Here is a 21,860-nt window from a genome sequence, read left to right on the forward strand (position 1 = left end):
TAGTCATCAATCATATATACCACAAAGAATGTAAGGTCGATAAAGCATGATAATTCATAAAACGTGAAACCAATCTACTCATAAACGTTTCATAAAACGTAGTCATAAAAATCATGCTTTTCATGTATGCATTTATAATAGTAAAATATGCATTTTAGAAGGGGTCCACTCACAATTACTTCGCCGTCAAAGAGCCATGCAAACAAGAGAGGATGGAAACGCCATAAACAATTGCACCTAAGCACGTAAAGGGTCCAATTAATAAAACTCTACCATAACGATTCAACTTTGGGAAACTGACGTTATAAACAGATTCAAGACGTTGAAAAACATAAGGGGGGACCTCAGGTACCCCTACTCGCCGCCGCACGCGCCGCCACGCGCTGATTTGGATCGTTAAAAAGTCGGCCTGAAAAGCTACCGACGCCAATGTGGATGGCGGCGGAGCACTATACCTCCGGTGAAGGCGTGTGTGCTCCACGCGCCGGCCAAAACATGGCTCACGTGCGTCCACACGCTGGCCAGGGTTCTGGGATGGGCCAGTTCAGGTTGGGCAGAGGGTTTTGGGTCGCAAGGTTGGGCCTAGGCAACTGGGTTGGGCTGGGTCTCATTTGGGTTTGGGCTTGTAACTGGGCTGGGTTCAATGGGCCACAATTATGGATTGGGCCGAGAGTTTGGGCCGACTAGGGTTATGGGTCAGGTTTAACCCGTTTTCAGGCCAAGGTTTGGCTGGTTTCTGGGCACAACATCAAACGCCCATAACTTCTTTGATACTCAATCAAATCAAGTGATTCAAAAACCAAAGTTGTAGTACTCAACGAGATGAATAGAATGGTACCTTGTACGACGGCTAACTCACCGTGGTTTGGCTGAAAAATGCCTCGAAAGTGGCGGTACTCGCCAGAAAACTAGGAAAAGCTACTCCGAGCTATTTTCTGTGATTAACACGTATGTACAACTCAAAACAAGCTTCGATCTAACCCTAAAACACATCCCAAGGGTTTGAGGGAACTTACCAACGTCGAAAAAGTCACGAAACACGTCGAAGTCCGATGGGGAAGACGCTAAACAGTGACTCCATCATTGTTGGGGTTCCACAAAGGTCTACCTGGATTTCTCGATATCCCTATGTCTAGTGGGAACGGTTGTTGTTGTTGTTAAGCTCGGGGATGAGGAAGAGGATGTGTTGCAGAGGAGAGAGAGGGTCCGGGGAGTGCTTGAGAGAAAGAGAGAAAGTGATGGGAAGAGAGAGAGAGTGAGAAAGAGTTTCACACGGGACGGAGGAAGGAGAAAGCCAAGTGGGCCAGGGGACAAAATCCAAGATGGGCCCCTTGGGCACACCAATTAAGACCAAAATCAATTTTTAAAATAAATATCCCAAACTTAGTAAAATTACAAATATGCCCATTTGTTCCGTAAATTCCTAGACGGGTTGTTATATATAGTATAATTCCCTTATGTTTTCATAGAAGATACACAAAAGGTTCAACATTGTTTAATGAAAATCAGCTCCCTTTTTTTTATTAAAAATATTAGCTATCTTTTCTAATGTACAATTATTTGTTCCAAAACTATAAGTTTTATATAAAAATACTTCAAGAGCTCAATTGGAGAAAAGAACCTCCTCATTTACCTAATTGTCACGCTCTAACTAATTCCTAGTGATTCCCAGATGCGAAATTCCTTAGTGCCCTTCCCATTGCAAAGCCAAGTCATATTTTTTTAAGTATTGACATACTCTAAAGTATTAAATTTGTGTATTTTCCTCTTAAGTATAATCGATGTTATTCATTTTCTAAAGTATTGAATTTGTGTATTTTCTTATAAAGTATACCGTTATTCATAATCTACTTTTTCAACGACTTCTATGTCAAAAGCCTATTGTTTTGTTTTTTTAAATATATCATTACAACAACTTTTAGAAGAAAGAAAATATGGCCTTGTTCTTATAACAAAAAGAGTCAAGAAACTGTGTACAGGGGAATTTGAAACTATGTTACAGTCGAGTTTAAAAAGTCACACTTAAAAACAAACCACAGAGAGTTTGAAGAGCATCGCTCACTGAGGAAACACATGTATCAGAACCGAGTCTTGTGGAGCCAATTTATGTTGATATTCTCTTTGGCCACGATTATCCTTACGTTGCTGAGAAACGATGAGAAAGCTTCCCATAAATATTTTGTCTCTTCATCACAGACCACTTCCTCTAACTGCTCAAGATCCATGACTGATGGAGGCAGCTCTTGCAACCTTGAGCATTGTCTCATGTTGATCTTTGTTAAACTACTCATTTCACCAATGTCTTCGGGCAACACCTTGATGCTGAAGCAATCAGATATGTCAAGAAAATTTACCTTTCCAAGGTTCTTCATTGAGGTTGGAAGCTTCGACAGTTCTCTGCAGGATCTTAGCCTCAACAGTTCTAAATTTTCCAACTTTCCAATCCCTTCAGGCAAGGCAGATAGCTTATAACAGTTAGTAACATTGAGCTTCTTGAGTTTACTAAGATCACAAACCTCAGCGGGCAATTCAATTAAATCACTGCAATAGTCGATGTTCATTTCCTCTAGATTCGGGAATGCTGATAAGATTGAGATGGAACAGTTGTTGAAAGGTTGACCAATGTTACACATGACCAAGGATATCTTCTTCAGACTTGCCAATTGTATGGGACTCTTGGTTATGGAAGGAATTGAGATGCGTTCTAATCTTATTCTCTTAAGATTTGGTGATGAACTCAAAAGTTGGAAGTTACTCAATTCAGCAGGTAAGAAACCATAATTTGTGACTATCAGAGCCTTCAATTCACCCATGTTCACCACGGAATCGGGTAAAGCATAGTTCGTTGTCTGAAAATTCAACACTAAAACCTCAGCTTCTGGCATTTGCAAGTTGTGCCATTTTGTTGAAAACCCTTCATCTGCAAAGTAACAACTGTGAGTGTGGGGAGGAGAAACTAAAATGAAAGTATTATTACAACTTAATGTGCACACACGTGCGTGGGGAATGAATATTTATTTGTGCATGTCTATGTAATTGCTAAAGCGAAAGGGAGAGATAGAACAACCAGTTGTTATGGACAATAAGCGGGCCTTCATCTGCTTCTGTTCTCTCCACCATTTTGGAAGTTTGTCTCCACATATGTCAATAATCAGTCTTTTTCTATGTTCTACCGGTCCTTTTTTTGTGTCATATATAGCCAGTTCCCTAAGAACATCATGCTGGGTAACAAAGTGCTCACTATAATACCCGTCCCCCTCCATCTTGTCCTTCCTGGTGATGATCAAAACTAATTTTCTTAGAAGAGATTTCATCAACCAACATATTGCAATAACAAGTTATCAGCATCAACCGGTCATGAATATAAGGGGGAAAATCAAGTGAAAATATCATACAAGAGAAAATAAAGCATGCACACCTTGTGACAACAAGATTAGCTAGACTTCGTTTGGTGAGCTCGTAGATGTTTGCAATACACTCTATATCTGTATCTACATCATATAACTCTGCCCAGATATCAATGAGGGCAGCCGCAGGGATTCTTTGGTCTTCTGGAAATGAACCTAAGTCTAAGAAACATTCCTTGATGATTTCTTTATCTAAGGCATCCAAGCTTCGTTCAAGGCAGAGCAGCAATTCAGTCTCTGAATCAAGAATAGAAAAACCTTTGGACAATTCAAGTTCTCTCTTTTGCCATATCTCTATAGGCTGCCCGCTAAGCGATCTCCCCACCACTGTAATGGCAAGTGGAAATCCCTTGCAACGCTCAACTATCTGCAGGATAATTTTCCACAACAAAATCCCTAACTTTTAACTTGCAGAGCCAAAATTCAAGTTACTAAGATGAGAAAATGGCTAAATAACTACATACAGTATTATAATTTTAGTTTTAGTCCACAAGTAAGTATGCTTAGATGCATGACTACTCACAGGTTTATACGGTAAATGGATGAGTTCATTCACTCGATTGTGGATGCTTTGCGTAAAGTGAACATAATTTCTTGATAATTTTCCAAAACCAAATCAACTAATTCTTTTACTATACATGTGCGTTGCAACTAAAAAGTACCTTTTCTGGAAGATCTTTTGGAATATGAGAGCTCTTATGTCCAAGGGATGCTGAATGATGAAAAAGTCTCATCGCATTGTCATGATCCAATGATTGCAAATAATAAGGGGAACCATATCCCCGAAATTCAGATCTAGATGTCACCAAAAACTTGTAATTTTCCGTTTTGAATTGATCAAACTTCTGCACAAGGGATTCTGATCCAGACCAAACATCATCCAGGACAATCAGTATAGGATTCTGCCCTTCTTTCTTAAGAAAATGTTGCAGCCACGTCACTGTACTAACTTCGTTTTGGAAAGTAGGTACCTGAAAACCCTTTCGTTGATATAGATCTTGAACAATATTTTCCAATTTAGGGTTTTTTGAAACCGTGACAAAGAAGATATTATCCTTGAATGTATCTATCCAAAGAAAACATAATAAATCTGTCATTGAGGCGTCATTTAAATCTGCCATAGTTGTACAAAGTAAAAAACCATATACAATTCAGAGTGCTAACTTATAATATATGATATACCTTTGATATCCTTGTCTTGACAAAACTTTGTAGCCAAAGTGGTTTTCCCACATCCTCCAGGAGCAGTCAGCACAACCATTGACACATTTTCGTCCTTTAGAAGCATCCTCTTCAATTCCTTTAGAGGAAAATCCAATCCAACCACGAGCGGCGGAAGTTCAGGTACTGCAGACCAAGCTTCACTGTCGGGTTGTTTTGGTATCCCCATATTCGATTCAATTCTGCTGACCGCCTTCTCTAGATTCTTCACCGTAACTACGCTGTCCTTCACATCCCTTATTACCTGATCTTTTAGTATGTCCAAAAGTCGTTGAAGAGATGCATCCCATTCAATCAGCCTGTTGGCGTACTTGTACCTTTTGTATACTAATACGTTCCACCATCGAATCTTCCTGCACTTTTGGACGAGATCTATGCCCTCCTTCAAATGTACTTTCAAGTTTCTCAGTTCCTGATCCGATAGGCCCAATTTCTTGTTGGATTCTTCTACATCTTTCAACAATGGTTCCAAAGAGTCTAACCTGAATTTGATGTTTTTGAGTAGGGGCTTAAACACTAGATTCTTGGCGATCACCTCCTCGAGGCCCTCATACAGCGCATTGAATAGTGTTCCGAGACCAGCCCCTCCGAAAAGGTCATTTGCTCCACCCATTCCTTGATTCTTAACAACAAAAACCAACACCAAAATCAGAAAAACTTACAAAGTTTCAATCTAAAATTTACGACAACAGAAAATAACAGGGAAATTGGCTGCTGAAATGATCAGTTTTTCAGTATGTCTTCGATATTTGCGATTTGATTTCGGACCATTTTACCCACTTTCCCAAAACAATAACAGATTAGAAACTGTGGAAAAGTGAGACACTTTTAAACTTGGAACCCAAAATAAGGAGATTCAGAAAACAAGCAATACAGAGTTCGATATTCTCTTACGTTGTTGGTGATCAAGCAAGATAGGGTAAACAAACCATCTGGGAGTTGGCATAGAAATACTTACTTTGAAGCTCGATAGAAATTTCGGAGTTGGAGCGCGTTGACTTAAGCAATAGCTGATTAAGTGTGGAGGGAGACTTGGAAATTAACCAGGAAACTGCATCACCATGTCTGGGAAGCTTCATGGTGAGAGCGAAAGAGAGAATCCAACAACCATATTGCAGCTAGATGGCGACCAGAATTGTATTTTCTCAGAAAATATTGCTTCTTATCCTAGTAAATTGTGAAGGCAAATTTCGAAAGGCGACACAGCATAGAGAGCCGATGAGCAGTATGGGAAGGGATTAATCCATTAAATTCGGGAGTTGGACTATTCAAATTCGATTCAACAATTAAAGTTATTATAACTTTTAAAGTTTACTTCTGTTTGTAGTTATTAGTTCAAATTTCAATGATCCGAATCTCTGAACTTAATAGATTAGAAAGAAAGAATCCGAAAAGGATCCCTTTCCATATGACTAATGTTTAACAATTCCTCCTACTTGCAGAATTGCACTTACGATCGGCCACCAGGTTTATATTTGAAAAGTTATCACCGATTGTATTTTAAAAATTTTAATTTTGCAACAAGGCTCACTCTAATTTTTGAAGTAAGTCTCAAAATTTATCTTGTATTTTCCCTCTTCATTTCATTTCAACCCTTAAAGGGTCCCACATGTGTGCGTGGACGCACCCTAAATTGGCTGAGCGTGTAGAGCGAGACGTGACGCGCGAAAGACTGACAATTAGGTGATTACGTGCACGTGGGTCTGTCGTCCACCCAGCTGAGCCGAATGACTCTTTCTTTCATCCAACAACAGTGATTCATTGGATTGTTGGTTGATCCAGCAGTCCAAGTTTAAAATTTATTTTATTTTTTAGTTTTATATTTATAAATTCATTGATTCCAACAGATAAGATTTAATATGATCAAATCCAACAGTAAAAAAAAGAAAAATGTAACGGTCCAAATTTAAATTCAACAGCTAAAATAATTAAAAAATATATATATTTGAGTCAAAATTCATCCAAAAACTTTTTAGTAGCATCATGCTTGGGACGTCCTCAAGGGTTGTCCGAGATGAGGAACCGATGCAGACCAACAAGGGGAAAATTTATTTTCTATTGAAGACGCAAGCACAAATGTTGGCAATGAAGGATCCCAACTTCTTCTTTTCCAAGGCTCCCGGGAAGAGATAAACAAAAAGAAGTAAAGAGATAAGGGAAGATGCAAGATCCAATTGGTGCAACGATTTCTTCCAGAGTTGTAAAATTGTCTGGACACCAAGACTTTCAGGAGGAGGAAGCGATACAAATGTGCTTGGCCTTTGAGAAGCAAACGGAAATGGAGCAAGAAAGATTCGATTTTGATATAATGAGGGAGAACCTCAACAAATAGACTCCAAATATGAAGAAGTTCTCCTGTGATAAGCAAAAGGAAATTATGTGAAAGAATGCCACAACGAGTACCTTTCAAGATGATAATTCATCTCAAGCCTATATCCCAAGTCCACCACCAAATCCACCAGCAAGTCAAGATGGTCAATATTATTGTGATTAGTAATTGTTGTATTAATTTATATGTAGTTTATTAATTATCGTTTGAATTAATTTTATGTAGTTTATTAATTATTGTTTGTATTAATTTTATGTAGCTTATTAATGAAGATTTATTAATTTTATGGTTTATTAATTGTTGAAATTAAAAAAAAATCTATTTGCAACAAAGAAAGATAATATATGGAAATACCAACATACTAGCACAATTAAATTTATTACAAGGAAACAACCACACTAGCATACTTAAATTTATTACAAGCTAGTCTATAATCACCGTTCTCCTTCTCAATGCCATATATGCTCAACCAAATCTTTTCCGAGTGTGTCATGAACTTGAGGAGTTTGAATTCTAGCAAGACATCTCATGTACTCACTCAGTGTGACCCTATCCTTTCGAGTCTCATATGTGGTTGCAACGAGATATTCAGTGTCTCTTGCCATTGCTTTAGTATATATTGGTTGGTCGTCATCCACATCTTCATCAAAATCTTCTTCAATTTCTACGTACTCATCTTCAACAATCATGTTATGCAAAATTATGTATGTCTTCATGATTGAATGGAGGTCTTCCATACTCCAGAATCTTGCAACCTCTCTAACAATGACCCATCGAGTTTGTAGGATCCGAACGATCTCTCATCTTTCTTGTAAGACACTTATTTCCACGAAAACAATTTCATCTTTGCACCATTGGGATGATAAATAACTTTTCAAAAGGTAGACCAGCTAGTATAAATATCATCAGTTAAGTAGCAACCTAGCTCATGTCTATTACCATTTACCTTGTACCTCCATTCTGGTTGCCATCCATAGACTACATCTTCGAATAGGGAGAAAACCAAATAACATTGATATCGTTGTTTGATCCAAAGGTGTCCAAGAATGCATGTCAAATCCAAGTGTCATAAGATGTCACAGCCTTGATCACAATGGTTGTCTTGTTGCGACGGCCCTTAAATTGGCCTACTCAAGAAATTTGACAATTCTTCCACTCCTAATGCATACAATCAAGACTTCCTATCATGCCAGAGAAGCCTCTTTTGTCTGTCTTACGTAGAAGCCTCTTCAAGTCTTCACGATTTAGCTTTCAGAGGTATGTTTGTCCATATATGACTTTAATTGCCTTACAAAAGTGCTTGATGTTCTCAATAACAGTGATCGCTACACATCAACAATATTTGTTAATGAGTCTGCAAAGCACCCATTGGCTAGCATTCGAAATGCAGATGTGAGCTTCTGATAAGGTGAGACTCTGTCGGCCTATAACATCTATCTTTATTGCAAAGTAGTGGTCATAGTGGACAACTGCATTCAAAATGCTTTTAAAAAGCTCTCTCCTCATCCGATATCGCCTCCAAAAATCATGAGGATGATATCTCGGATGTTTGATGAAGTAGCCTTTTATCATCCTATCATGACACTCTTTTCTGTCACGCTGCACAAATGAATGGCCTGTGACAAAACCATAAAAGCTAGATTCGGCATGTTGCCCATTTTGCATAAGTGAGTTTGCAAATTTGATTTCTTCATTGTTGGTTTCTTCTTCCTCAACCACAACATTTGCTTGCCATTTGCAATGCCAGGCTACACCTTCTTCTATCATCCATTGATATTTTTTAGGAAACAAAAACACTATGAAAGTTGGATAATTTTGAGAAAACAGAAACACTATGAAAGATGGATGATTGGTGAATATGTTATGTGATGGTTAGGTATTCAACCTATGCTTATAAAGAGGATGATTGAAGAATATGGTGTGCGTAGGTTTGTGTTTCATGTGTTTCGTATGTATTTTGTATGTGTTTCGTGTGTCATACATCTCTATCATGTGTTTTATGTGTTTCATATGTTTCATGTATTTCCTGTGTTTTATATATGTTTCATTTGTTTCATGTTTTATACATCTCTATCATGTGTGTTTCATATTCTTTGATAGTATTCATGAGTTTCATGGTGTTGATTTAGTAATTTTTTTCAATACTTATCGAAATCTAAATCTTTTTAGGTTAAAATGTTCATAAAATTAAATTAGGATAGTCTACTTAATTTTTTTTCCAAAAGTTATTTAGAAAAAATAGCCAAAATTCATTCTTAATCTCAAGCTAAAAATTTAACTCATAAGGGTTGGAGTAAAAAAACTGTTTTTGGATAAAAACCTAAATTCTGTGGGCTAAACATTTTGGGTTTTGACCCAAGAATTGGAGATGGTCTAACGACGATATCAACAATAACAACGCCATTAAATTAAAATATTATATACCTCAACTTAGAATATCTCAATATATATCTATGTGAGCAACAAAGGAAAACTTGTCAATATAACTAAATGCATAATTTACATATTAGGTGCAGTAAAAAAACATTTTTTGTATAATCCAAGAAAATATAATACACATTATTTATATTGGGTAAAACCATAACATCATAATTACACAGGAAAAATAACGCATAATTTCTTAAGACTCAAGAGAATTTGATATAAACAGTATTACAAATTGATGTGATGAAACTTCGAAATTAGACACAACTAAGAACGAAATCAAACAAGAAAAATCCAACAAGAAAATACAAACTAAAGAAAACAATGCAACACAAATCAGAAAAACGTTGCTCCAACATTTATCGAGGAAAGACAGGTCTAACAGCTAAGGCTTTTCGAGCCAATTCAGATTGGTTTTTTCTTTTGCCACCTTGATTTTGTCTCTGGCTAAGAAGGATTCCCACAAATGTTTCTTCTCTTCATCACAAATCACTTCCTCTAACTGCTCGTGAAGATCCCACACTGACAGAGGAAACTCTTCCAATCTTGAGCATTGTCCCATGTTGATCTTTCTTAAACCGCTCATATCTACGTGTGTGTGTGTGTACGTGTGCTGGTTATAGGTAGATGTGCATATGTGCACCTATATGCATTTTATAAAGAGAAAGATGGGACAACCAGAGGAGATAGATAATAGGCGTGCATTGATGGGTTGAGACTTCTGCTCCATCAACCACTTGGGTTGATTGTGTCCACTTTCGATAATCAGTCTTTTTCTATCTTCTATCAAGTCTAGGTTCACTCTGTGGATAGCCAGCTTTCCAAGCATATCAAGCTGGCTAACAAAGTATTTGATGTAGTAGTCATCCAGAATCTCTATGTTCTCCTTCCTGGTAACAATCCAAACTCAGTCAGTTGCAGACTTACAGTTGTATATTATGGGAGGAGTTACACATGAATATAGACATGTTCAATGAGAATATTATACAGGAGAAACATAAAAGCTTGCGTTCCTAGTGATCACAAGATGTGCCAGACCTCTGGTGGTGAGTTCGTGGAGGTTCCTAATGGACAGAAAGTCCTCACCTAGCTTATATAACTCTGCCCACGTATCAATGAAAGCGGCAGCAGAGATTCTTTGATCTTCAGGAAATGAAACAAGGTCTGAAACATTCCCTCATGATAGCCTCTTTGCCATCCAAGGCATCTATGCTACTTTGAAGTCAAAGAAGCAACTCAGTCTTAGAACCAACAACAAAACCTTTACAACAGTCTGCTAGTCTTGAACACTAGAATTCTGCAGCTTGTCCACGAAGTGATTTCCCAGTCACTGTAATGGCAAGCCGAACTCCCTTACAAAGGTTTAGTATCTGCAGGCTTACCATCTGAGTTGCATACCGAAATTTCAAGTTTCTTTTAACATCTAAAGGGTTTCGTGAAAATGTTTAATGACTACCTACTCATCTTCATTCTTATTTCAGTTTTAGTTCTTAAGAAAAATCTTATGGTAAAATGGGCGTTCACTTCTGTATGTGCATACTTACTGTAAAAGATCAAAACAATTTCTTTTCCCCACTTTGTTGTGAAGACTTGATAAGTATGTATGTTGTGGATTGCATAGTGAGAAATAAATCTTTCTCAGAAGATTTTTGAGCCTTTGAAATATTACATTTGTGGATTAACTTTGATGTTATATATAACCTAAGCTGTTAAGTGTACAAAAGGCTTCAACTCAATGAACGACATCTATAGCATACTACTAGTACTAATTGAGAGTAAAAGATGTCAAAATTGCAGATTAATTCTACTATAACTCTTCTGGTTAGGTTAGCTCTTTCCTCAGTGGGGATAAGGAATTTCAGAATATAAAAAGCAATTAGAAAGTATTATCATACCTTTGACTTCCTCATCTTGACATAATTTCATTGCCAATGTGGTTTTCCCGTCTTCTTCAACTCCCTCAAAGGCTCATCCAATCCAACTGTAACATTGGAGGTTCAGGAACTGACCCCAATCATGAAATCCTTCTTGATTTTGAATCACAACATTCTCTTTGTTTCCTACCAAACCATTTTTCTGGACAGTAGCCAAGGTCTCTAAACATCATAGTTTAAAAAGCCCCATAAAAAACGCAAACCACACAGAGGTTTAAGAGCAACGTACATTGAGGAAACATGTGTCAGAACTGAGTCTTTTGGAGCCAATTTAGGTTGATATTCTCTTTGGCCACAATTATCCTTACGTTGTTGAGACACGACAAGAAAGATTCCCATAAATATTTTGTCTGTTCATCACAGACCACTTCCTCTAACTGCTCAAGATCCATGACTGATGGAGGCAGCTCTTGCAACCTTGAGCATTGTCTCATATTGATCTTTCTTAAACTACTCATTTCACCAATGTCTTTGGGCAACACCTTTATGCCAAAGCAATCAGATATATCAAGAAATTTTAACTTTCCAAGGTTCTTCATTGAGGTTGGGAGCTTCGACAGTTCTGTGCAGGATCTTAGCCTCAGCATTTCTAAATTTTCCAACTTTCCAATCCCTTCGGGCAAGGCAGATAGCTTATGACAATTAGTGATACTGAGCTTCTTTAGTTTACTAAGATCACAAAGTCTGGCAGGCAATTCAATTAAATCACTGCAATAGTCGATGTTCATTTCTTCTAGATTTGGGAATGCTGATGAGATTGAAATGGAACAGTCGTTGAAACCTTGACCGATATCACACATGAAAAATGATATCTTTTGCAGACTTTTCACAGGTTTGAGGACCTTGCTTATGGAGGGAATTGAAATACGTTCTAATCTTATTCTCTTAAGATTTGATAACGAAGCAAGTAGTTCAAAATTATCTAGTCCAGCAGGTGACAAACCGTAATTTGTTGTTATTAGAACCTTTAGTTTATCCATTTTCTCCACGAACTGAGGTAAGGCATAGTTCTTTGTTTGAAAATTCAGAACTAGAACCTCTGCTTCGGGTACTTGCAAGTTTGGCCATTTTGCTGAGAAGGCTCCATCTGCAAACCGTAAGCTTTTAGATGTTAGTGTGGGTTGAAATTAAATGTACCGAAGTCCTATTGAGGTCTTACTATGAATGAGCGAGTGTGTGTGCACACAAGCATGTCCGTGCGCACATACTTGTGTGCATGTATAAGTATTTACTATATATATAACGATGACGTATTTACTATAGAGATTGACGGAACCTGTTGAGATAGATAATAGTCGAGCCTTGGACGCTTGATACTTTTGTTCTGTCAACCACTTAGGAAGGTTGTCCCCACATATGTTTATAACTAGCCTTTTCCTCTGTTCTATTGGGTCTTGAATCACCTGATGGATCGCCAACTCCCTAAGCATGTCATGCTGGGTGACGAAGTGTTCGGTGTAATAGCCATCCGCCTCCTTCTCATGCCTGGATGATCAATACTAATTTCTTTCATGATTTGTTCGGTATACATATTGGAATAGAAAATTATGAGCAGCGTGCATACCTTGTGACAACAAGATTCGCCAAACTTCGGGTGGTGAGCTCGTGAAGGTTGGCAATGGTCAGAATTTCTTCATCTAGACCATATAACTCCGCCCACATGTCAATGAGGGTGGCAGCAGAGATTCTTTGGTCCTCGGGAAATGAACCTAGGTCGAGGAAACACTCCTTGATCATAGTCTTTTCTTTATCCAAGGCATCTAAGCTGCTCTGGAGGCAAGCAAGCAAATCCTTTTCAGTATCAAGAATGGAAGAACCTTTGCTCCATTCCAGTATTCTTTTCTGCCAGATTTCTTTAGGCTGGCCACGAAGTGACCTCCCGACCAATGCAATGGCAAGTGGCCATCCCTTACAGCGCTTCATAATCTGCAATTTAATTATCCCGAATGAATTCAGTTATTATCTGATTAAATTGTTGTAAATCATCTAAATGTTTCAGTAAAGATGATAAAATTGTTATTATGAGACAGTAAATGGAAGTGTTAACATGTGTGGACGCTCAACGTTATTTCTTTACCCTCTTCTGAGGCATAAATAAGCATGTATGTGCATTGCAGACTAAGAAATCACCTTTCTCGAAAGATCTTCGGCAGTATAAGAGCTCTCATCCTTCAAGGATGCTGAATGGTGAAAAAGAGCCATTGCATCCTCATCATTCAATAATGCCAAATGGTACGGAGAACCAAATCTCGGAAATGCAAATCTTGATGTGACCAAAATCTTGTAATTTGAAAACTTGAATTGATCAAACTTATCAAGAAGGGACTCTGATCCTGACCAAACGTCATCCAGGACAAACAACAGAGGATTGTCTGTTGCTTTCTTCAAAAATTGTTGCAACAAATTAACTGCCATGAATTCGTTTTGGAAAGCAGGCAGCTCGGACCCCTTCAGTTGATATAGTTCATGTACAATAAGGTCCAAGTTGGGCCTTTTCGAGACATTGACAAAGAAGATGTTGTTCTTGAATGTATCTATCCAAACAGAATGTCTGAGGTTAATAAAAAGGTTGACTAGATATGTCTGCAATTCTCAGATCAAGTAATCAAGTAGTCAAGCAAGAGCTCATTGCAAGATTTGTGCCCTGAGATGAAGCTATATGTAGAAGAATTTATGAACTTTCTTAATTTGTTTTCACAGGTTGGCCCTGAGATTTTGGGGGCCTTAGACGAGCCTTCAAAGTAGGACCCTAAAGTTCTTTGGCCCCCGATTCTTGATATGTACAAAAAAGAATTCGCTAAATACATAAAAAATATATTTCTACATCAAATATCATTAAAAGTCAGGGAAACTTGATATAAATCCAATTTTTTTAGCCAATAGCAGGATTAGTCCAATTTATTAAAATAAGTCCAATTCCTTATATTTAATTATTTAATTATCAATAATTTAAGATTTATTATAAAAACCAAATTTCTTCCCAATTATCTCTTTGATTATTTCTTTTTATTCTCTTTTTGTTATTTCTTGTTTTTCCTTCTACTTTAAACCCCATTTATAAATTTTATTTTTAATTTTTATAACCAACCTATATCACAGGTTAATTATATTTATTTACCTATATGAAAAATTCTTTTTTATAATCAACCTATCACAAACTAATGTGTCTTACTTGTATGTATATTTTTTTTAAAAAACCTTTTAGTTAGGTTTCATATCTAGCTTATAAGTATAATATACATTCAAAAAAAGGACAATCCCAACCAGTGTCCTACTAGCCCCACCCCAATGTCCTCCTTTCCCACCCCACATGATAATCCCACCTACCTCTCTCCACTACAGATATCACATCCCATCCACAATTATTTAATATTTTTAAATTATGTTTTTTTGAATATTTAGTAATTAAGTAAATAGGGTTTAAAAGTCTTCGTTTAAAAGGTTAAACATGTCATTAACATTTTTATTAAATGGTGGGTAAGGAAATAAGACACCGGGGGAGAATATCAACACTCTGCATATATTTGTTACTTAAGTTAAGGTACAATGTTTATCAGATATATTTATGTTAGTATGTTAGTTTTTTTTGTTTGAAGATATTAATATAAAATGAGTATAAAAAATAAAAGCATGTAATTAGATAACTGTTTCACTCCTAACAACCATCTATGTTTTTGGACCTGGATTTAAAAGCCCCTAAAAATTAATATCAAAAGAAGATAGATATACAAACATTATTTAAATATTACCCGTCTCTCATTTTTAGACGCAAATATACTAAATGTTTGCAGTCAAGAGTCTAAGATTGACATTAAAGAATAATAAAATTTGATGATCAGGAGAGTAAAGAACAATATAACTTGATTGACAAGTATAATAAATTCAACAACGTCAATTGTTTCTCTTTTGTTTTTACTACAACATCATACTAATGAATCGGATATTGAAATACTTCATTGAATAATAAATTATTGAAAACCAAAATATAAATTCCAAGTTTTTATTATTTTAAAATACAATCTTCAAGACTATGTGATAGTTGATTTAAACATTTTATAGAAATGAAGAGATGGGAAATTGAAAAAAAAAAAAAATTACTACACTAACAAATGAATTATGATATTTTTTTTACTTTTTCTTTATATGTTATTTACATGAAATATAAAATTTTTAGGGATCCTTCCAAAGTGGGGCCCTAGGCTGCGCCTGCACGGACTACCTTGGTACCGTTTGGTACGTGGGACGGGACGGAACAGAGTGGGACAAGACATTCCGTCCCATGTTTGGTGCGCCTAAAACGGGTGGAACGAGTTGTTGACGAGTTTTGGGTGAATTTTCATTCCACCTCACCCCCTGGAACGACTCGTTCCACATCCGTGGAACACAAAATTATAACCTCTTCGTCTCCTTCTTCTTCCTCATTGTTTCCATCCGAGGGCATCTTTGCTCCCGCTCCGTTCCGTTCCGTCCAGTCCCGTCCCGTCTCGTCTCATCCCATTTCGTCCCGTCCCGTCCCGTCCCGTCCCGTCTACATGGGACGGGATGGAACGGAATGGAGCGGGAGCAAAGATGTCCTCGGATGGAAACAAGGAGGAAGAAGAAGGAGACGGAGAGGTTATAATTTTGTGTTCCACGAATGTGGAACGAGTCGTTTCAGGGGGATGAGATGGAACGAAAATTCATCCAAAACTCGTCCCGTGGAACAGCTCGTTCCACCTGTTTTAGGCGCACCAAACGCAGGACGGAACGCCTTGTCCCACTTTGTTCCATCCCGTCCCACATACCAAACGGTACCTTAAGGACCGGCTCTATGCTTTCACACGGTTTAGTTTCATGTTCCCTTCGTTGTACATTGTATTCTCTTTTACAAATCTGGGTTGGTGTGGAAACTTGGAGGGACTAGCGGGCGTTTTATAGGGGGGTCTTGGCCATAGTGCATACTTTTGCTCGTCTAATCCTCTATATGTTTTATTTTATTTATTTTTTTTTTTTTGATCTATCTAAACTAAGGGGTGGGTTTAACCTCATAATAAATTAGTAATAATGTAGTTCAAATTCGCTTGTGGTAAGAATCAAACTTAAAACCCCTCATTTATCAATAAAAATGAATATTGCGTTATTTGCATAATTTTTTTAACTATATAGGAAGTTAACACTTCCCAAAAAAAAAAAAAAAAAAAAAAGAATTTGAAATCATTGATAGCATACCTTTGACTTCTTGATCTTGACAAAATTTTTTAGCCAAGGTTGTTTTCCCACATCCCCCAGCAGCAGTCAGCACAAGCATCGACACCTTTTCATCCTTAAGGAGCTTCATCTTCAACTCCTTCAACGGCAAATCCAACCCGACTGTAACGGATGGGGGTTCAGGCACCGCAGGCGAACATTTAACCGTTTCAGGTTGATTTCTTTTCATCACCAAATTCTTTTCTATTCGAGAGAACGCCGTCTCGATATTCCTGAGAGAAATCAACGCCTCCCTCGCATCCCTTACGCCCTGCAGTTTGAGCGCATCAAACACTCTTCGAAGAGATTTTTCCAGTTGATGGAGCTTCTTGGCGTATTTGCATTTTCCCCACACGCCAACTTTGCTGCACTTTTGAACAAGATCTGCTCCCTTCTCCATTTGTACTGCAAAATATTTCAGTCGCTCTTTCGAGTTATATTTTTCAATCTCTTGGATGACTGGCTGTAGAGATTCCAGTGTGGATTTGATGTCTCCAAGGAGGCGCTTGAACATAGTAGTCTCCTCCTGCACTGATTTTACAGCATCAAACAGCATTTGAAATGCCGTTCTCAGGGTACCCATGCCGACTGAAGCCACAGACATATTTAAGAAAATAAAACGACTCAAAACTTTATTTTCTCTTACGGAATCTCTTCTTGGCTGATGAAATAATATTGTTAGCACAAGTTTATATATAACTAAACGAACGAGATACGAAGGCGACAGGGAATTGTACAGTAAATTGTATAAAAAGAGACAGAATTTACGGTAAATTGCATGAAATGGTTACGTATGCGCTGGTTCAAAGACTTCCTTGGCATCTGAGCCCACGCACACGCCGGAGAAAGTAAAAGAAAACGTATAGATTCATTTGAAATGCGATCTGACAACAACCACAACTACCAACACCAATAATAAGAATAATAAAGGGGTAGTGGCCCTCGTGGGCTACCTAAACAAAGTAAACAAAGACTTGGCCTTTTTCCTTTGTTTGATTCCATTCCATTTCCCAACTTCGAAGAAATTGTAGGGAGAAAACAAAAAGTTGATGTAACACGCAACTACAACAACAACAATAGAAAAAAATTATTACTAAGTGTGATCGATTATATGAATTCTAAAACTCAATTATGCTCGATTATGTATTACGTCTTTCGTTATATTTAAGTACTCTAAATCTTATCTTATAGTCTTTTCCAAAGTTTTTCTTTACTTCTTCGACCCTGAAACTCTGTTTCATAATCGCATCTTTTAACCGGAGTATCAGTAGACCTTCGTTTCATATGTCCAAATCACCGTAACTGATTTTCTCTCATCTTTTCTTCAATTTCGACTACCCCTACTTTACCTTGAATATCCTCATTACCAATCTTATCATTTCTCATGCGCCTACACATCCAACAAAGTATTCTCATCTTTGTTACACTCATTTTATGTAAATAATTTTATAAATTTCAATTAACTATTAGACGCGTTATTCTAATTTTGAAAGTTAATAATGATCGTTTTCTTCGCTAGACCAATATCTAAGTTCGAATTTTGCAACTTGCAATTATTCTTGTTGAACGATTTGTAAAATCCAAAAAGATGCTAAAACCCCATCTACAAGTTCTCAAAAAAAAACTTGTAATATACGGTAGCCTCCCTTCTTTATAGTTTAAATTAAATAAATATTTAAAATGTAGAGTAATACTATCAAATCGTAATAAATGAAAGCGTGTTGAAAGGGGCAGAGAAAACAAAAAGTTGAAATAGCACGCAACCACCATTTGGTCTTTTCTCTTTTCATGATTCCAGAGCGGTTCGGAGAAATGGTAAAGAAAAAACAAAATGTTGAACAAACACTCAATTAAACTCAATTGCGTGAATAATGGGTTAATGATAAATGACAACGTTAGGAATTTCTTGTGAAAAGACCATAGTAGAATTTTCTTGCATTTTCATAGAATATGCACAAAAATGGGTGTTAAGGAAAAGTATATTCGTCTACGTTTATTAGATTAAAATATAAGTTTGAATTTCGCATCCAACAATTTTTCTTGGTGAAAAAAGTGGTCTCTACTACAGTGATGAAGATGAGTTTTGTTCGTATACAACAAAATGGATTCGAATTCCGTTGGCTTCCTAATCTAATAAATTTATCGTTTGACAAAAAAACAAAATCATTTTAGTAAATGATCTGTAAAATTCCAAAGAAACGTGTAATATACCCCTTTATAAATCTTCAAAAAATCGTTGTAATATGCCATTTACTTGGAATGGGACAGCCTTCCCTCTCCATACTTTAAATTAAATAAAAATCAAGCATTTGAAAATAATAATCAAACATATTTAATAGTTCTAGTGCGTTTGTTGGAGTTGTCGTGTCATTTGGTAGGACTTTCTGTCTGTATTTAATTTTAATAAAAATTTAAAATAATATCTGACCATGTACGTGATTTTTGAAATCCTCACAAATTCAGATGGAATTCAAAATCCGTTTCAACCTCCCCACTATTAAAATCATTAAAAAACTAAAAATCCTCTCTCCGTCTTTCCACCTGCAGACGGGTCCCTCGAAACTTCATCCTTCCTTATCCATCTTCTTCACCGATCCTCCTGTGCAGAAAAGCAGAGTGCCTTCTGGGTTTCATCGGAGAGGGGAGAGAGTGGGGAGGAGAAAGGGTGGGGGTGAGCAAGACACAGAGGAAGGAAGTTCTGGAGAGAAAAGCACCGTGCCTTTTGGAGACCTGGTTTATGAGCGAGTCTCCGTAGCATCACTTGAAGATGTTGAGCAAAGATACATCCGTACAAAAGGGTTGCCAAAAAGCTGAAGGCCTTCAAGTATTCTACCGTATCGTTTCTTGGAAACGTCCTGCAATCCGCGTCAATGCAAGGCGGAGTAAAGTAAATAAAGGGTTGCCAAAAAGCTGAAGGCCTTCAATTATTCTACCGTATCGTTTCTTGGAAACGTCCTGCAATCCGCGTCAATGCAAGGCGGAGTAAAGTAAATGAAAGCGTGTTGAATAATGCAGAGAATACAAAAGGTTGAAATAACGCTGCACCTGCCGTTCGGCCTTTTTTCTTTTCACGATTCCAAAACGACTTTCGAAGAAATGGTAAAGAAAAAGCAAAATGTTGAACAAACGCGCAACTAGCTTAGATTTTGATCTTGTTTTGTTCTGTACAACTTAAAAATCATCGCTTACTTTTTAAAATTCAAAATTTGTTCTATTTTGACTTGTAAATTTTCATTCTTCTTGAAAATCAATAGTCACCTCGGAAAATATACAGGGACCAACCTCTCAATAAGATTATGTTATATGTACTATTGAATTAGATTATAAATCTCTATTATGTGTTAATATTCAATAAATAATTCTTTTTAATAAAATCGAGTTTCATAGGGTTAAATAACGAAATCAAAAGAAAAATTAAATAAATTACACCATGCATTAACATTTCACGTAATAGAATTAACAGAATTAAGACAATGTAAGGCAGATTTTGTGTTTTATAGAGGAAAATGACCATTTTTAAATTTCAAGAAGCACAATGCAATAAATAAAAAAAAATCAAATTCTAAGAGACAAGGTGAAGCAAATTTTGAACTTTTTTGTTACGATTCAAACTTCACTTTTTTTTTTTTAGGAAAACTAACGAAAAATTCTGAAAAAACTTTAGTTTTAATTAAAATAACAAAATAAAAGTGCAAGTGAATAGTACCAGAGTGATTTTTCAAGATAAAAATATCATTTTTGATAAAAGTGAACATTATCGAAAGTGTTTTATTAAAATTCTCTTTTTCTTTCTGGTTATAGGATTCAGATCTGGGCTTTAGGGAAGTTTTTCATATTGTGTTTGCGACTTTTAGCCACGGTTACCAATTTCAGGTCGGAGAGGCATGAACGACTGGAATTTTGAGAAGCACTTTGCTTCTGGGTTCCTATGGGTAGAGGAAAGACAGAAAATGTTAAGTTTAATTGTTATTTAAATTTCAATTTTTGAGTGAGTCTCTATAGCATTTTCCGTTCTCTAAATTTCAATTAATTATTTATGGTCGCAATGTTCTAATTTTAGGGGTTTATAGTGATCGCTTTCTTTGCTAGATCAAGCGTTTGGTTTGAATTTCGTTGTCAGCAATCATTTTTGGTGAATGATTTGTTAAAAAAATAAAAATAAAACTAAGACCCCTCTTTAAGTCCTTAAATAATCTTGTAGTATGCCTTGATTTTGAGATTGGGGTAGCATTCCCTATACCAATACTTTTTTGTGCACATGCGATGAAAACAAAAGAAAACTATATGCTTCTCTGCTCACATGGGTTGTCAAATCTTATTTATGTGTATCGGACGTCCATTGATAAATTGAACTCGTTGTGCGTGAATAATGGGTTAGCTATAAATTACAAAGCTGGGAATTTCTTATGAGAAAACCATAGTATAAATTTCTTATATTTTTGTAGAATATGCACAAAAATGGGTGTTAAGAGAAAGTACATTTGTTCTGGCTAATATTAATCTATATTTATCAGGCAATGTTTTTTATTATATTGTGAATGAATTCATAGGCTTAAATGTTGGGACAAAAAAAAAAAATTCATACGCTTAATGCTAGTTCTTTATATATATATATATATATATATATATATATATATATATATATATATATATTTATGAAATTGTAGAATATGTACAAAACTTGTACTAGAAGATGAAAAAAAAAATATTATACTTATATACATAAAAAAAAATAAAAACTTATTTTTCAACATTAATTTTGTGTGCATATGCTATGAAAACACAAAAAAATGGTATTCTAGCCTATTCACGTGAGCTTCATCATTTTTAATAAACTTATTAATATGTCTCAGTTATGTGTATCAAAAGTTTATTAAAGAATCCATCCCATTTAGAGTGTATCACGAATTCACAAAAAATGACAAAGTTAAGAATTTCTTATGAGGGGATGATAGTATAATTTCCTTATTTTTTTTTTTCATAGAATATGCACAAAAATTTCAACGTTAATTAATAAAATTTTCATGTCTTGTAAGTATAATTTTCTTTTCTTAAATTTAAATTGTACAATGGCTATGTCATGTTTAATGCACTTATGAATTTATCTCATTTACGTGTATCATGTATCCCCTAATAAATTGATCTCGTTCATGTGAATTATAGGTAAACGAAAAATGATAGAGCTGAGATTTTTTGTGAAGAGACTACAGTATAATTCCCTTATGCCTGCATAGAATATGCAAACCTTCGATGTTGATTAATAAAATCATCTCTCTTTTTGTTGGAAATATCAACTAGGCTTAATTTGATTAATAGTTT

General features: G+C 36.2%; 2 protein-coding genes and 1 long non-coding RNA gene across 7 annotated transcripts in view; all 3 read right to left on the reverse strand.

Moving 5' to 3' along the window:
• The window catches only part of LOC103956267 (probable disease resistance protein At5g66890), a 95,937-nt gene extending 78,473 nt beyond the window's left edge, over positions 1-17,464 (reverse strand). Inside the window, exons 1-7 of one of the 5 annotated variants that reach the window (XR_007254975.1) lie at positions 16,524-17,464; positions 13,446-13,849; positions 12,880-13,241; positions 12,592-12,800; positions 11,277-12,402; positions 10,468-10,751; positions 10,060-10,271 (exon numbers count right to left, since the gene is read on the reverse strand). Coding sequence is in view for 1 of the 5 variants with exons in the window: in XM_048575315.1 (XP_048431272.1) it covers positions 11,561-12,402; positions 12,592-12,800; positions 12,880-13,241; positions 13,446-13,849; positions 16,524-17,145 (2,439 nt within the window). In the remaining 4 variants the exon portion in view is untranslated. Of the gene's footprint in view, positions 1-9,549; positions 10,272-10,467; positions 10,767-11,055; positions 12,403-12,591; positions 12,801-12,879; positions 13,242-13,445; positions 13,850-16,523 lie in introns of those variants that run through there. The other 4 variants (XR_007254974.1, XR_007254972.1, XR_007254973.1 and 1 more) reach the window with 4 other exon arrangements.
• Positions 1,975-5,727, reverse strand: LOC125473053 (probable disease resistance protein At5g66900). The gene is made up of 6 exons (XM_048575313.1): positions 5,587-5,727; positions 4,590-5,250; positions 4,070-4,473; positions 3,419-3,774; positions 3,068-3,273; positions 1,975-2,920 (listed from the first exon to the last, which is right to left on the reverse strand). The coding sequence occupies exons 2-6, from the start codon at positions 5,239-5,241 to the stop codon at positions 2,079-2,081; spliced, it is 2,460 nt and encodes an 819-aa protein (XP_048431270.1). The 5' UTR covers positions 5,242-5,250; positions 5,587-5,727; the 3' UTR covers positions 1,975-2,078.
• LOC125473057 lies at positions 14,508-16,374 on the reverse strand. Its single transcript, XR_007254985.1, has 2 exons — positions 16,110-16,374; positions 14,508-15,534 (listed from the first exon to the last, which is right to left on the reverse strand). It is a non-coding gene; the product is annotated as an uncharacterized LOC125473057 (long non-coding RNA).
• Positions 17,465-21,860: the final 4,396 nt, after the last annotated feature.

This window comes from the organism of the source record quoted next, unplaced genomic scaffold (genome assembly GCF_019419815.1).
Source record: "Pyrus x bretschneideri cultivar Hongxiangsu unplaced genomic scaffold, Pyrus_bretschneideri_v1 Contig8, whole genome shotgun sequence".
Lineage (NCBI taxonomy): Eukaryota > Viridiplantae > Streptophyta > Magnoliopsida > Rosales > Rosaceae > Pyrus > Pyrus x bretschneideri.

Bases quoted from the DNA above. Each gene is read 5' to 3' on its own strand.
- LOC125473053 (XM_048575313.1), bottom strand. From the start codon at position 5,241: ATGGGTGGAGCAAATGACCTTTTCGGAGGGGCTGGTCTCGGAACACTA. The intron at 3,775-4,069 runs GTACTTTTTAGT...ATTATCCTGCAG, and splicing joins CAAAAGATCTTCCAGAAAAG to ATAGTTGAGCGTTGCAAGGG. The intron at 3,274-3,418 runs GTGTGCATGCTT...GATCATCACCAG, and splicing joins GCTAATCTTGTTGTCACAAG to GAAGGACAAGATGGAGGGGG.